We start from the raw sequence: 15,876 nt of genomic DNA on the forward strand, positions 1-15,876 counted from the left end.
TACAGTAGTACTAGATGAAACATTTCCCACTGAGCGACCGCTCTTCTCCCCTGAGCCAATGCTTCACAATGATCTATAGATGTGACTTAGAACAATAGAAGCCCTGGGCTCCATACAATGCGACACTGTGTTAAAATAGACTAATGACTAAACAAATAACCACATTTCAAATCTAGAAAAGGACACGGATTAGAACAGATCTAATATTCTAGAGCAACTACTACAGTATCTTATTTACTACATGACTACATTAAGGGGGGATTCCACTTTAAATAAACCCTGCTCCAAAAACCCTCCCTTCCCAATGTCGGTACTCTGGTGGCATTCCATTGCTGGGGCCAGACCATTCCCAAGTCTAGTCCAGGGGTAGCCAAACTGGTCCTTGAGATCTACCAACGGTCCACGTTTTCCAAACCTCCTAGCTGGTGCACAGGTGTAGTCATTATTGTCACATTTCTCAGACCACCTAGCTGGTGCACAGCTGTAGTCATTACTGTCACATTTCTCAGACCACCTAGCTGGTGCACAGGTGTAGTCATTACTAACTGTCACATTTCTCAGACCACCTAGCTGGTACACAGGTGTAGTCATTGCTAACTGTCACATTTACCAGACTCCCTAGCTGGTGCACAGGTGTAGTCATTACCAACTCACATTTCTCAGACCACCTAGCTGGTGCACAGGTGTAGTCATTACTGTCATGTTTCCCAAACCACCTAGCTGGTGCACAGGTGTAGTCATTATTAACTGCCACATTTCCCAGACCCCCTAGCTGGTGCACAGGTGTAGTCATTACTAACTGCCACATTTCCCAGACCCCCTAGCTGGTGCACAGGTGTAGTCATTACTAACTGTCACATTTGCAAACCTTCTGCATTCATTCCTACTACAGATCCACAGGTTGCCTGAGACACAAACTGTTGGTAGATCTCAATGACCGGTTTGACCACCCCTGGCCTAGCCCGACTTACAGATGAGATCTTGGATGACCATGACCAAGGTGGGACCTTGGAATGACATGCCGGTCTGGCTCTCACTAGCCAAGGGGAGCACCAGAGGCGATGGACACCGCAAAATAAAAGGGAACCTTGAGAGTTTCCCCAGGATTTGGCGTTCACCAAAGTTCAATCATTGGGATGGGAGGAGATTTATTTATAGTGGAAACCCCACCGGATGTGGATCTCGGCAAACACTAAGCGGAGGTGGCACTACACAAGCAGAGATCACAAACTGGTTCCGCTATGTTACGCGGGGTGTGTACGGGAACAAGTCTAGGCTAGGTCAGTCTAGGAGGGCGCAGCCGGTGGGCGGTTTACCTTTCGATTGGCTTTTACGCAATTTTTTGAGTGATGGGAAGAAAGCTACGTTAAGAAAAGAGAATATATATTTTTTATGGTGAGAGAGATCCAATGGAATGATAAAAGCATTATTCATCGTGGGGGTTATGTACCAAGGTGATGAGGCAATTGAATAAAGATGCCATTGAGAACAATGGCAGTAATGAACTTCCATATCACAATATTGGTACATAGCCCCTATGCAACGCACTGCAATCACCGAGTCATACACACAGCAAAATAAAAATGAACCAGTTGTACTCTAAGCAGGAAAACATAAAAACATATTAAAGGACTAAATCGCAACGTCCATCAAACCCCTGAGGTCATAACACTCTCCCTGATACTGAGGACATAGAAACTTGCTCATAAAAAGTTGCAGTCACCTCTCTAATTTGTGGATAGCTCCAGTCCTCCACCCATCAGTATATAGACAGCCAATCTCTGTCTGGCTGGAGGCAGGTAAAGAATGGTGAACTCTGATTGGTGAATAACTCCAGCCATCCACCAATCAACATACAGACTGCAAATCACTGTCTGTCTGGCAGTAGGTAAAGAATGGTGCACTCTAATTGGTGAATAACAACAGTCAACCGCCCAATCAACATGCAGACAGCCATTCAGAGCAGCCGGGTAGTATTCTATTCCCGCCTCCCAAGAAAACCACCAGCCTTGGCAGCAGATCCCCACGCCAGCTCTCCTCTACTCGAAAGACCCTAGCAATATGGGGCCCTGGACAGCTGCCCAGTGTATCTATATGTGAAGATGGCCTTGATCAGTTGTTGTGGGAAACTTTGGTGACTACAAATATCCCTATAACGTAAAAGCAGAAGGCCGCAGACTAAATGTTTTAATAAATGTAAACACTTGCAAAGTGGAAACAGCAGCCAGCGATCAACACTACTTATAAAATCAATAGGTCTTTCTCTCTGAATTAAAAGAATTATTAAAATATCCTAAGTCTAGGAATAGAATCCATTGAACATCATACATGTTTTATCTGCAGTAGATTAGACAGGAGGGTTTTTAATTCCGCACAGAGTGCTCTTACTTGTTCGTCCTCCTACTTTTGTACCTCTGCTGTCCTGTTTATTATTATCTATTTGTGAGAGAATACTTTCTCTGGTCTTTGTGTTTTTCTCTTTCTTGTTTTTCTCTTCTTGTGTTTTATCTGCAGCACTTAGCACTGGTGAGGGACCCTATAAACTCCTGGGAAGAGTCTGTTACATACAGTAGCATTACACTGGAAGCGGACCCGTCCCTCCAGACTGGGGGGGGGAGCACAATATAGAGTTACAATGTTCTTTTAGATGTCATTGCTTTGGAATAACAGGAGGAACATAAAATAAGAGGTTGCACAATGATGTGTTGTAAGGAAATGCTATAATCAAAATTCAGGCAAAGCGGCTATTTTGGCTCCAGTGCATGTAAACAAACCAATTTCACAAAGCTATTCCGTGCGCTGCCTTTGGCGATGTCGGCGGTGAGTTAGGTCAGCCTCAATGTCAGCAGAACTTCCAGAATGATATTTTAGAACACTGAACTTAGTATAAATGCAGATATAAAAGTTACCCATTGCCTACAAGTGGGCGGGGCTGTTATGCCACTAGTGACATCACCATAGCACACACAGCACAATATCCAATGCACAATACAATGTACTCCAGTGAATTGCACCTCTTTAAGTACTAGGAAGTAAGATACAGTAAATGGCCGTGATATTATGTAGTGTAAATGAAAATAAAGGTTTCAACTGTTAAAAACGGTTTTAATGCGGGGGGGGGGGGGGGGGGGGGGGGGGGGGATCAGGCAACCCCAATCATTTTATGCCTGTTCGCCAGAGCCATCTTTAGTACGAGCAATTGCACCAGCCTCATGCGGAAACAGGCTTCGCTTCTTTGTAGGCATGGCTCGACCAATCAGCTTCTTGCTATTGTTTCACAGATGTAGTATTACCACAATGAGTAGGGAAAATACCTGGAAGCCCCAGGTAACCCTTTAGGTTACCTACTGACCATTACTGGTTTGTAACACTTATGAAAGGCGGGTGGGTATGAAAATGGCGCTATAGGTGATATACGATGTTGGAAGATACGGTACCATAAAAAAGTTTTGTTTTTTAAAACAAATCACAATTTATTCCATAAAGACAATGATAACAATATAATAGTGGACAGTGAACACAATGACTCCCAAAAGGATGGGAGACCTCCCCCTGGATTGGTGCTGCGAAGGACTATGCCAATAATAGCAAGTGTGGAAACCAAGCTATTCAGCCCGGCGCCACCGCAGAGAATGTGCCCAAAAAAGTGCTGTAGTATAAAGTGTCTGTGCTGTAAATGTTCCAGATCTTTCGCCAAGCTACGCGTTTCGGAGACTTAATTCTCCTTCATCAGGTCTGGATCCAGACAGCGGTATTTACAGCACGGACACTTTATACTACACCAGCACTTTTTTGGACACATTCTCTGCGGTGGCGCCGGGCTGAATAGCTTGGTTTCCACACTTGCTGTCATAGTCCACCACAGCACCAATCCAGGGTGAGGTCTCCCATCCTGTTGGGAGTCAATGACCTTTATTGTGCTTCATATATTAAGTGTTCACTGTCCACTATTGTATTGTTATCATTGTCTCTATGGAATAAATTGTGATTTGTTTTTCATGGTACCGTATCTTCCAACATCATATATCACCTGTAGTGCCATTTTCATACCCATCCTCTACTTTGTTGCATGTCAAGGAGTTGGTGTTTTCTCCTTTTGTGTATGAATAGGCTGCATGGTGCGATATTTTAACGTGCACAATTATTTAAAACAACTAACTTATTTATATTGACTTATGAAAGACCAGTGCAGAGTATTGATGTCCAGCCTCACATGGATACATGTATAACACTCGGCAGAAGACCATTATGCAAAATAGGAAGCTTAAGTTCATACTGCATGATCTAAGCTGCAGCTTCCGGATAGCCCCTGCTCTCCCGTCTTCCAAACTCCGCCATGACAGTCCAGGTTTTAAGAATACCCATGCTTAAGCACAAGTCATTTGATTAGTACAGTATCTCAGACAATTAGTTTAAGCCAAATGGACTCAAGTACAGATATCCCTAAGGGCTGGACTGTCATGGTGCAGTTTGGGCAACTCTGCTGTAAAAAACAGGATTCATCGCCCCAAATGAAGAGAATGATTTAAATAAAAGATTTAGATCAGGCATGTCCAACGTTGGCCCTCCAGATGTTTTGAAACTACACATCCCAGCATGCTTTGCAATAGTTTTAGCATTCTCTAATAGCAAAACTGTGGCAAAGTATGCTGGGATGTGTAGTTTCACAACATCTGGAGGGCCAACGTTGGACATGCCTGGTCTAGATCAAAGGAAAAAAATGTCACATATTGCAAGCTTACGGTATAGAGTTTAACAACCGTAAGCAATGGTACATATACTGAATGTTATTCGAGGGGTCAGTGTTACTCGAGAGGTGATGTGCTGTGTGGTGATACGGATGTCACAGAAGATGCAGTTACGGGTTCTTACCTGTCACTTGGGGCACGTACGGGACAGACAACCTCTCCACGCTGTATCCGCTGCCCCCAAGGGATTCAACTATTTTGTTGGTCAAAAAGAAAACACTTTTATCCAGCTTGTCCAGGGACTTTGGGAGGCTGTTAACACAAACGAGGCAGAGTGAGACCTTGGATACCCCAAAAACTGATTCTACACAAACAATAAAATAGCTGCATATCATTAATTACTAATCAGCCATTCTCATGTCTAAAGGGGCCCATACAGCAAGGGGCGGGGGCGATCTTCCCATCCCACAATCCGCCAGCACCGTCGCCTGGATGCGCCGATCAGCGCCCATTGATGATCAGCAATCCGTCGGGGCACCAGGGATATTAAGCATGTTAAAAAGTCCGAAATCTGCAATCCCAATCAGGGTCAGGATTTTTACACTTATTTAATATCCCCGATCCCCCGGCACAACCATCAGATTGTTGCTCCAATACACCGCTTGTGTATGGGCACCATAAGCCAGAGTTCTAAATGAATTCCTGTACTGTTTATCTTGCATTATTTGCCTCACAAACTTCACTGCAAGCATCAAATATCCGGTGAAGTAAGAGGAGATACTATAGAAATACAATCAGATATGAAAGAATTTGGGGTTTGGGTATTTCCTCTTCATTATCTATAGATTGTAAGCCTGCGAGCAGGGCCCTCCGACCTCTGTGTCAGTTTTTTTCTACCCAGTTTGTTTTAACACTGTTGTTTCCAATTGTAAAGAGCAACGGAATCTGCTGCGCTATATAAGAAACTGGAAATAAATAAATTATTAGCCCACATATCTTTCTTTTATTGCAGACGAGGCTGTATTATAGTGTTTGAGCAGCAGTAACCCATGGAAGGGACATTTCCAGTTGATCGCAAATGCAAAAGCTTCCTGAAACAGACAAAACCATGCTGCACTGCAGGTGGGGCAGACGTAACATGTGCAGAGAGTTAGATTTGGGGGGAGTTATTTTGTTTCAGTGCAGGGTAAATACTGGCTGCTTTATTCCTACACTGCAATTTAGATTTCAGTTTGAACACACCCCACCCAAATGTAACTCTCTCTCTGCACATGGAACATCTGCCCCACCTCGAATTTCGGAAAATCCCTGTTTAGTGGGTAACCGCAAATAGCTGTCACAGTTTCAAGACCACCCAGCAGGTCACATGTTCCAGGTCACCTGACAGGTGCACAGGGAAATTTGAGCAACTGTCACATTTACAAAGAGCACAATGGTGAGGCATTGTGATTGGCTGGTGGACGTTTTGCCACATAACTCTGGATCGAAGCAACCAATTACAATACGATTCTGCAAATGTATCGACCAAGAGCTTTCATTTGGTATATGCGCTTCTCAGACAACGTCATCATAAAAATAAGTCACTTATTTAGTAACATTACCTGCACTTATCTCTGAAAATTACTTCTGGCAAAAAGTAAGGAGCATCCATGTTTCTGGTCTCTATAACCTACAATATAAAAACAAGACACGGATTTAATAGAGAGGAAAGAAGTCCAAAAAATGCAAAACTCGTGAGTGAGCTAAAATCTGAGCAACTGATTCTGGGTAATTTGGGCAGCCACGTGTATGACATGAGATCTGCCGGAGCAGCAGCGATGGTCCTTGTGTCTCAGCTTTACAAATATCACCGCAAGTAACAAGATGATGAAGAGACCTATCAGAATGCCACAAAGATATAGGAGGAGACGGAACGGTACCTTGCTGGCATGCTGGCAGAAGGCCGGAACTGCGATCATCTGGCTCAGGAAGTTCAGGTACGCAGACACTAGGGCCATGATGCTGCACCTGTTAAACATCTGCAGGTTGTCCTCATTACTGATCGCTATATCCTAGGTGGGAGAAAGGGAAGAGAAAAAGCAGGTTCCGGGTTATTAGTAACATTAGCAGCAGCGGGAAACAGGAAGTGGAAGAAAGGACGGCATCAAAATGACCGCAATGCCTAGGCCACTATATGTTCATGGTCAAGACTAAGCTGTCAGTGTTGTTTCAAACATGGCCGCAGTTTCCGTTGCAACAATGTGTGTAGATGTACTGAGCGGAGAGGAGGCCTGGTTGCAGACCGAGATGGGGTGTCGGTTGTTCTTAAATAAAATATTGCTCTTTTTAAGAGTAGCAGAACGAGTGAGGGCCCATTGCTGGTTCTATTGGTGTTCCTAATATAACGCCCTGTTGGGCCCCTGTGATCTGTGAGTGAGGAGCAGTGACATAATCTCGGGCCTTTGTGATCTGTGGGTGAGGAGCAGTGACGTTACGCTGGGCCCCTGTGATCTGTGGGGGAGGAGCAGTGCCGTTACGCTGGGCCCCTGTGATCTGTGGGGGAGGAGCAGTGACGTTATGTCAAGGCCCTGTGATCTGTGGGGGAGGAGCAGTGACGTTATGTCAGGGCCCTGTTCTCTGTGGGTGAGGGCAGTGATGTTATGCTGGGGCCCTGTGATCTGTGGGTGAGGTGCAGTGATGTTATGTCAGGCTCCTGTGATCTGTGGGTGAGGAGCAGTGACGTTATGCCGGGGCCCTGTGATCTGTGGGGGAGGAGCAGTGACGTTATGCCGGGACCCTGTGATCTGTGGGGGAGGAGCAGTGACGTTATGTCAGGGCCCTGCTCTCTGTGGGGGAGGAGCAGTGACGTTATGTCGGGCCCCTGTGATCTGTGGGTGAGGAGCAATGACGTAATGTTGGGGATCTGCAATTGTTGGGTGAGGAGCAGTGAGGTTATGTCGCACCCCTTTGATCTTTGGATGACCAGCAGTGACTTTATGTCGGGTCCTGTGATCTTTGGGTGAGGAGCAGTGACGTCATGTCGGGGCCCTGTGATTTGTGAGTGAGGAGCAGTGACGTTATGTCGGGCCCTGTGATTTGTGTATGAGGAGCAGTGACGTTATGTCGGACCCCTGTGATCTGTGGAGGGAGGAGCAGTGACGGTATGTCGGGCCCTGTGATCTGTGGAGGAGGAGCAGTGACGTTACGCTTGGCCCTGTGATCTGTGGGTGAGGAGCAGTGACGTTATGTCGGGCCCCTGTGATCTGTGGGTGAGGAGCAGTGACGTTACGCTGGGCCCTGTGATCTATGGGTGAGGAGCAGTGACGTTATGTCGGGGCCCTGTGATCTGTGGGGGAGGAACAGTGACGTTATGTTGGGGCCCTGTGATCTGTGGGGGAGGAGCAGTGACGTTATGTCGGGCCCTGTGATCTGTGGGGGAGGAGCAGTGATGTTGTATTGGGGCTCTGCGATTGTTGGGTGAGGAGCAGTGACGTCATGTTGGGGCCCTTTGATCTGTGGGTGAGGAGCAGTGACGTTATGTTGGGGCCCTGTGATCTGTGGGTGAGGAGAAGTGACGTTATGTTGGGGCTCTGCGATTGTTGGGTGAGGAGCAGTGACGTCATGTTGGGGATCTGCAATTGTTGGGTGAGGAGCAGTGAGGTTATGTCGCACCCCTTTGATCTTTGGATGACCAGCAGTGACTTTATGTCGGGTCCTGTGATCTTTGGGTGAGGAGCAGTGACGTCATGTCGGGGCCCTGTGATTTGCGAGTGAGGAGCAGTGACGTTATGTCGGGCCCTGTGATTTGTGGGTGAGGAGCAGTGACGTTATGTCGGACCCCTGTGATCTGTGCAGGGAGGAGCAGTGACGGTATGTCGGGCCCTGTGATCTGTGGAGGAGGAGCAGTGACGTTACGCTTGGCCCTGTGATCTGTGGGTGAGGAGCAGTGACGTTATGTCGGGCCCCTGTGATCTGTGGGTGAGGAGCAGTGACGTTACGCTGGGCCCTGTGATCTATGGGTGAGGAGCAGTGACGTTATGTCGGGGCCCTGTGATCTGTGGGGGAGGAACAGTGACGTTATGTTGGGGCCCTGTGATCTGTGGGGGAGGAGCAGTGACGTTATGTCGGGCCCTGTGATCTGTGGGGGAGGAGCAGTGATGTTGTATTGGGGCTCTGCGATTGTTGGGTGAGGAGCAGTGACGTCATGTTGGGGCCCTTTGATCTGTGGGTGAGGAGCAGTGACGTTATGTTGGGGCCCTGTGATCTGTGGGTGAGGAGCAGTGACGTTATGTTGGGGCTCTGCGATTGTTGGGTGAGGAGCAGTGACATCATGTTGGGGCCCTTTGATCTGTGGGGGAGGAGCAGTGACGTTATGTTGGGGCCCTGTGATCTGTGGGTGAGGAGCAGTGACGTTATGTTGGGGCCCTGTGATCTGTGGGTGAGGAGCAGTGACGGTATGTTGGGGCCCTGTGATCTGTGGGTGAGGAGCAGTGACGTTATGTTGGGGCCCTGCGATCTGTGGGTGAGGAGAAGTGACGTTATGTTGGGCCCCTGTGATCTGTGGAACAACAAATAAAATACAGAGTCGTGGAACACACCTGCAAAGCAATGGCCACCCGGATCAGGTCGATCACCACTTCTTCATTGGCCAGTTCGATGGCCACCAGAGCCAAGGTGGTATAGAGCAGCTCATAGTTCTTATGTACGTTGTCCTCCTCCTTACAGCCCAGGTATATGTGTCTGTACAGCTGCTGGCCATGCTGCACACAAGCACAGGGACATGTAAGCAGGACCACAGCAAATGAGATCTTGATTTAATATATAGTTACACTAGTAAACATGGAGGTACAGCCATGTACCAAAGCCATAACTTATCGGCCCACAAGAAGACCCCACATCCAACAAGTGATCATTGGCTGAGAATCTTATACACCTGGAACCAATACATCAGTATAAGAACCTCCAAAGCCCATTGTTATACCGTGCTGTTCGTTACATCACTCAGGAACAGATTCTGCTCTGTCACTATGTAACTGATGACATAAGCAGATGACATCACTACAGAGGATGCTCTACAAATACTCATCTGCTCAGAATCCACGACAGTCAACATCCCAAGTGTAACTGTACCGGAGAGGGTAAGGGATAGGCAGAGGGGGTAAGGTACAGGTTAGGGAGCAGGAAGCGATGGTTAGGTTTGGGGAAAGGGATAGGCTGCAGGAAGGGAGGGGGTTTAGGAAGTGGAGAGGGTCAGCATCCTTATCCACCGGATGTCGGGATAGCAGCATCGGTTTTGTGAGGGCTGACATTCTAAGCCCCGGGATCCTGTACCTGACCCGTACACAATCAGCAAATAATTGTGGGAAATGACCAAATAAATTTGATTGCTCGCTTTGCGTCAATGGAGAAGTCCAAGTGTGTTAAAGGTCAGCAGAGCGGTGCAGAAACCCATTAGGGTTGTACAGCTGCTAATTATAACAGAGCAGATCCCCGTACCTGTGTCCTATCATAGCCACAAGTGCCAATTAAACTTAATTTATGTCTTAATAAAAAGTTTATATTGCACAATAAAACGAGCGTCTACATTTTAAACTTATAATAAAAATATTAGAACGACTATAAAAGGTGGCATTTAAAAAATGCAATAACCTGAGAATATAGCGAATAACAGAATTCTGAAATCCAAACTGGTATAAATAGGCAATTTACAAGCGAAGCACATCTGTGCATGTGAATGAGGACGCAGAATAATATTCGGTTTTCTTAAAAGTATGAATAAAATAAAGTCGGTAATGCACCTTTTGCTTCCTCGGTAAATAATGTTTTGAAATGTATTCAGAACAACGCCCGTATGTCTGGGCTCGGAGATAAAAGGGCCTACACACGGGGAGATGTGCTGAGAGATCTGAGCAATGTAGATCTCCCAGAATGCTCAGCGCACAGTGCTGCTCAGCATTCTGCGGGGTGGCGTTAACCTGCTCCATAGGCTCCAAATATACACAGCTTAGCGAGCAGGTCTGAATTACCCCGAAAATCGTCTGTAGCCCTCCCGGGTAGCTGCCGGGGAAGTTAAAGGGAAATGTTGGTAAAGTCTTATCTATGTATGTGGGCCTATAGCGTTCCAGCCAAAGGGCATTAGAATCCACAAACCACGATCAGGAAGATAGTTCCACGTTCTGAAGTTGTGCAGTCACCGTCAGGTACAGCCATGGAAGAAAGTTCTGGATCAACACTGGTCACAGGAATATGTATTGCAGAGCGCGAGCTGTCAGCGGGGACGGTCTGCACTGAGAGCGACACTAATTTCTCCGGCAAATTTCACATTGGGCGATGGGAAAAGGACAATCTAATGACATTTAGACTTCAATGACTGTCAGAGACTCGTCTTCAATTAACAGTCAGAGACATACATTCGTCAGATGGCCTTAAGACATAAACTACCTAAATGAAGGATGTATTTACCTATCCAGCCATTACAATAAATGCTGAGTCCTTATTCCTATATTTATTTACTCTATAAAGGGCAGATGGATTTCAGGAGAACAGCCGTCTGCAGAGCATGTGCCTGCGTCCAACCATGCTGCGTATACCCACCGTTGGGGTTTGCTGCGCTCCAGGAGTGGACCCGTTTACCCATCCCTGGTGTGAGTCGGCTTTTGCGGTCTGAAAGGGGTATTAATGATCTCCAAACACTTTTGGAACACAAGAAAAAAGATTGCAGTAAACGGCCGCATGGGTGGAGCTGTCCGCATCGGACCCCTGGGCTTCAGCATAAACCAGCACGCAATCTTTCTGAGGTCACCCCTCCACTGCCATTGGCTGGCTTCAACGGAGTCCAGGGGATTCCCAGGCGCCTGATGCGTACAGCGGTGCCGATCCCCGGGGATCCAACCAGCACATATATTGGTACTTGTGTATTATCACGGCGCCCCTGATTTCCATCGCAGGGCATTGTACAACCACAAAATCGCATCGCACCGCATGCCATATGATCGGATGCGATGCCCGATTTTAAATTGTACAGGCACCCAGACACGATTTTACATTGTACACCCACCCTGATGGGTACTGACAATGTTAAATGCCCCCCTATTGTTAACGCCACCACACTATCAACGCCAACCCGAAGCGTGGCGAGCACGAGCCCGCGAGGGGTGGCGGTACGCGTCCTCTGACCTGGAGTTGATTTCATATAGTGTGGCGAGCGAGGGTACGCGTAATACTTGTGAAGTAATGCGCGTCCGCTCGCCACGCTTCGGGCTCGGTGGCTCGCCACACTTTATAAAGTCAACTCCACGCCGACGTGGATAGTGGGGGTATAAAAAGATCGTAGGACGCGTACCTCCGCCCCTCGCGGGGCTCGCTGCACTTGTCACGCTTCGGGATCACGTTTATACTGGGGGGTGGCGTGGGGGTGAATTTAACAATCTAAGCACCCATTAGGGTGCTTATACAGTTTATAAATCACATCCCATCGCATTGTATGGCATTGTATGCCATACAATTTTAAAATTTTATGACATTGTAGAACATCGCGCTATATCGCATCGCATGCCTTATGGTATGCGATGCGATGGGCGCCGTGATAATACACAAGTACCACGTGTCCGCTCGCCACGCTTCGGACTCGGTGGCTCGCTACACTATATATAACCAACTCCACGCCGATGTGGATAGTGGGGGTATGAAAAGGTCGGTCGGACGCGTACTGCCGCCCCTAGCCACGCTTCGGGATGACGTGGATAGTGGGGGGCCAAATAAAAGACATGATATGTCATTAAATGCTATAGGCCATTAACTGGCATTATTATAGGTTCCATCAGAACCTATATCTCATTGCATCGCATGTGATGCTATTTTTCATCGCACACCATCGCATCGCATGCCATACGATGCGATTTTTTTATCGCACCCTATCTTTTTAATGGATTCACTGACACAGAGCAGTGAATACATTATATAGGAAAATCGCATTGCATCGAATGCCATACAATATGGCATGCGATGCGATTTCACTACCGTGAATAGCCCTCTACATAAACGGCGTAGTGGGCGCCGTGATAATACACAAGTACCAACAATTTTTCTAATGATAAATGTTCATATTCTGTACATCTAAGTAAAAGCATTCAGCCTCACAATCTCTGTAACTGGCACAGTGGGGTATATCGGGTTGGCACAGTAAGGTCCCGCCACATGTTTGAAAGTTCTCCTGTGTGACTCCATGTTCTCACATGCTAGGGAACTGGCGTATGACGTAGCAACGTCCTCGTGGCCTCCAGGCCACCACCAACGCATTTCGTCAGCAATGACTTCACCCACTGACACAGTAATTGCTGACGAAACGCGTTGGGCGTGGTCTGGAGAACACGAGAACGTTGCTACGTCATACACCTGTTCCCAAGCGTGTGAGAACATGGAAGGCACACTGGAGGACTTTCAAACAGGTGACAGGATCTTAAGATGCGTTTTCAAAGTTACACGAGACCTGGCGCATCTCCCTACTGCCAGGCCTTTCACCCTGCATCGGGTATTGAGGTTACATGCTTATCTGTAAGCACCCGACGTTTACATAATAAACCCCAAACAAGGCTACAGTAGATTATAAGTTTCAGGTTAAGCTCTTCGATAAGTCTCTGAACCGTTCACGAAGCGCTACAATGTAGAAGCGGCAGCTTCCAATACAAGTTGGCGCATGTCTACAACGGAGATCTGTTACTCACCTTCTTCATGAAGTTTACATCCTGTTTGCCGATTTTCTCACGTTTAATTTTAAGGTCTGCCACATCGGGAATAATTCTGGGGGGGGAGAAAAAAGCTCAGTGTATAAGGAGAACATTGAAACATTCTGTAGAAATGATCATCGGTCTCACATCTTTCGCTACAGCAAACTAAGGGTAGTGTTATTCCAAAATCAGTTGACCCAACATCAGTAGATGGCACTAAAGTATACAGTATAATTATTGTGTAATTTCCTAGACCGTCCTGGAAATAAGGTATTGCAAACAGATGTTTCAAATGAATCACACAGGTTTTGTTGCACTGAGATGTAAGCTGCCCATTATTATTATTATTATCATTCTCAGTTTCTCATATAGCGCACACATATTCCGCAGCGCTGTACAGAGGAAATATTTGAACATTCACATCAGTCCCTGCCCCAGTGGAGTTTACAATCTATACTCCCTACCACATGTACATGTGCACGCAGACATTCTAGGGTTAATTTTGTTGGGAGCCAATTAGCCTACCAGTATATTTTTGGATTGTGGGAGGAAACCGGAGTACCCGGAGGAAACCCACGCAAGTACGGGGAGAATATACAAACTCTGCACAGTTAGGGCCATGGTGGGAATCGAACCCATGACCTCAGCGCTGTGAGGCAGTAATGCTAACCATTACAACGTCCGTACTGACCCGTATATATAACACATGGTGGGAATAGAACCCGTGACCTCAGCGCTGTGAGGCAGTAATGCTAACCATTACACCGTCCGTACTGCCCCGTATATATAACACATGGTGGGGATAGAACCCATGACCTCAGCGCTGTGAGGCAGTAATGCTAACCATTACACCATCCGTACTGCCCGTATATATAACACATGGTGGGGATAGAACCCATGACCTCAGTGCTGTGAGGCAGTAATGCTAACCATTACACCATCCGTACTGCCCCGTATATATAACACATGGTGGGGATAGAACCCATGACCTCAGCGCTGTGAGGCAGTAATGCTAACCATTACACCATCCGTACTGCCCGTATATATAACACATGGTGGGGATAGAACCCATGACCTCAGTGCTGTGAGGCAGTAATGCTAACCATTACAACGTCCGTACTGACCCGTATATATAACACATGGTGGGAATAGAACCCGTGACCTCAGCGCTGTGAGGCAGTAATGCTAACCATTACACCGTCCGTACTGCCCATACACCTAAAGATTTATTGTCCGATCTAGTTGGTAGTAACAAAAATCTGGTAACATCTGAATGAACGTTTATGTCAGTTGACGATTTGCTTTGAAATGCTGGAAACGGTCAGTTGCTCCCATAAGTTACCAAGGGGCACACAAATTAAGCCTTCAGAAAGAGATACTGTAAATGCGAGGGGCAAAGAGTGATAAATGTCCATCCAATCAGCCCCCAACAGACATTTTTCAAACACCGCCTATAACCGCACAGTTAGGGGCCGATTGGCTGGACGTTTATCTTTTTAAGGCTTAATAAGTCTGCCCCCAGATATTTGCCCCAATCAGTCTGAATGGACAATACATTGTTAGGTGTATGGCAAGCTTAATAAGACGACTAATCAAGCAAAAAAAAAAGAGGCTACGCTGCTCAGCATAAAGTCAACAAGAAACATTTAGCCGCAACTTTGGGGAATTTTTAAACCTCTCTCATACTTTACCATCCATTTAGATTATGATTGTAAACTATAAACAATGCCTTGCGTGAAGTATGGCGAGCGAACTCCGCGCACAACCAGTCCTGATATTTCCGATCGTTGGAAATATTTGCACTGTCGTAAAGCCTGCGGGTTGTCGAAAACTTAAGAGTTACATTGTCAATTGTCGAAAACGGAAGCTAAATTGTTGAATTTACAGCTGGAAGTGGCGCATTGCGGAAAGCCCGGCAGGTAGTGAGAGAGGACAGGCTGCCGCTGCAGCACAGCCTCTCTCCCCAGCTCAGCACACGCTGCCCAGTGCTTGTGCTGAGCTGGGAAGAGAGGCAGCCTGTCATCTGTCCAAGTTTTCAATCACCACCCACCTGCACCCTGCTGCCAGTCTGAAATCCCCCCCCCCCCCACCCCCAACTCCCCCTCCATTTTACCGAAGCACGGCTGACCTGTCGGCGCCCCTGCTCCCTAAGGGGTAAATTTACTAATATGCGAGTTCTATTGAATCTGGGATGTTACCCATACAACCAGTCATATTCTATTTTGTTATTTAGGGGGGAGGGGTATGCAATCTGGGATCACGGCTGTCGATCCCCGCCCACAGCCGTGATCCTGGCCCGTTTGCGGTCAGATCGGCCGCATAACGACAGACAGGATTCAATGTCCCACCTGCCGATGGGCGCAAAGGGGGCGTGGCCGCGAAAACGGCCACAGATTGTCGATCTGCGGCCCGGATAACGACAATCCACGGCCGTGATCGGCAGAACCGCCCCGACAGCTTCTGAAGTCCGTCCCGTTCTGCCG

The 15,876-nt window shown here is 47.1% G+C and overlaps 1 protein-coding gene across 4 annotated transcripts in view; it reads right to left on the reverse strand.

The window, feature by feature from the left end:
- Nucleotides 1–15,876, reverse strand: part of EFR3A (EFR3 homolog A) — a 174,112-nt gene that overhangs the window by 10,817 nt on the left and 147,419 nt on the right. For all 4 annotated transcript variants that reach the window (XR_014444029.1, XM_083144867.1, XM_083144868.1 and 1 more), the window contains 5 exons: nt 13,391–13,466; nt 9,266–9,427; nt 6,608–6,739; nt 6,290–6,357; nt 4,873–5,000 (listed from right to left, as the gene is read on the reverse strand). Coding sequence is in view for 3 of the 4 variants with exons in the window: in XM_083144867.1 (XP_083000993.1) it covers nt 4,873–5,000; nt 6,290–6,357; nt 6,608–6,739; nt 9,266–9,427; nt 13,391–13,466 (566 nt within the window). In the remaining variant the exon portion in view is untranslated. The remainder of the gene's footprint in view (nt 1–4,872; nt 5,001–6,289; nt 6,358–6,607; nt 6,740–9,265; nt 9,428–13,390; nt 13,467–15,876) is intronic.

This window comes from Crinia signifera, chromosome 5, assembly GCF_055691185.1.
Source record: "Crinia signifera chromosome 5, ASM5569118v1, whole genome shotgun sequence".
NCBI lineage: Eukaryota > Metazoa > Chordata > Amphibia > Anura > Myobatrachidae > Crinia > Crinia signifera.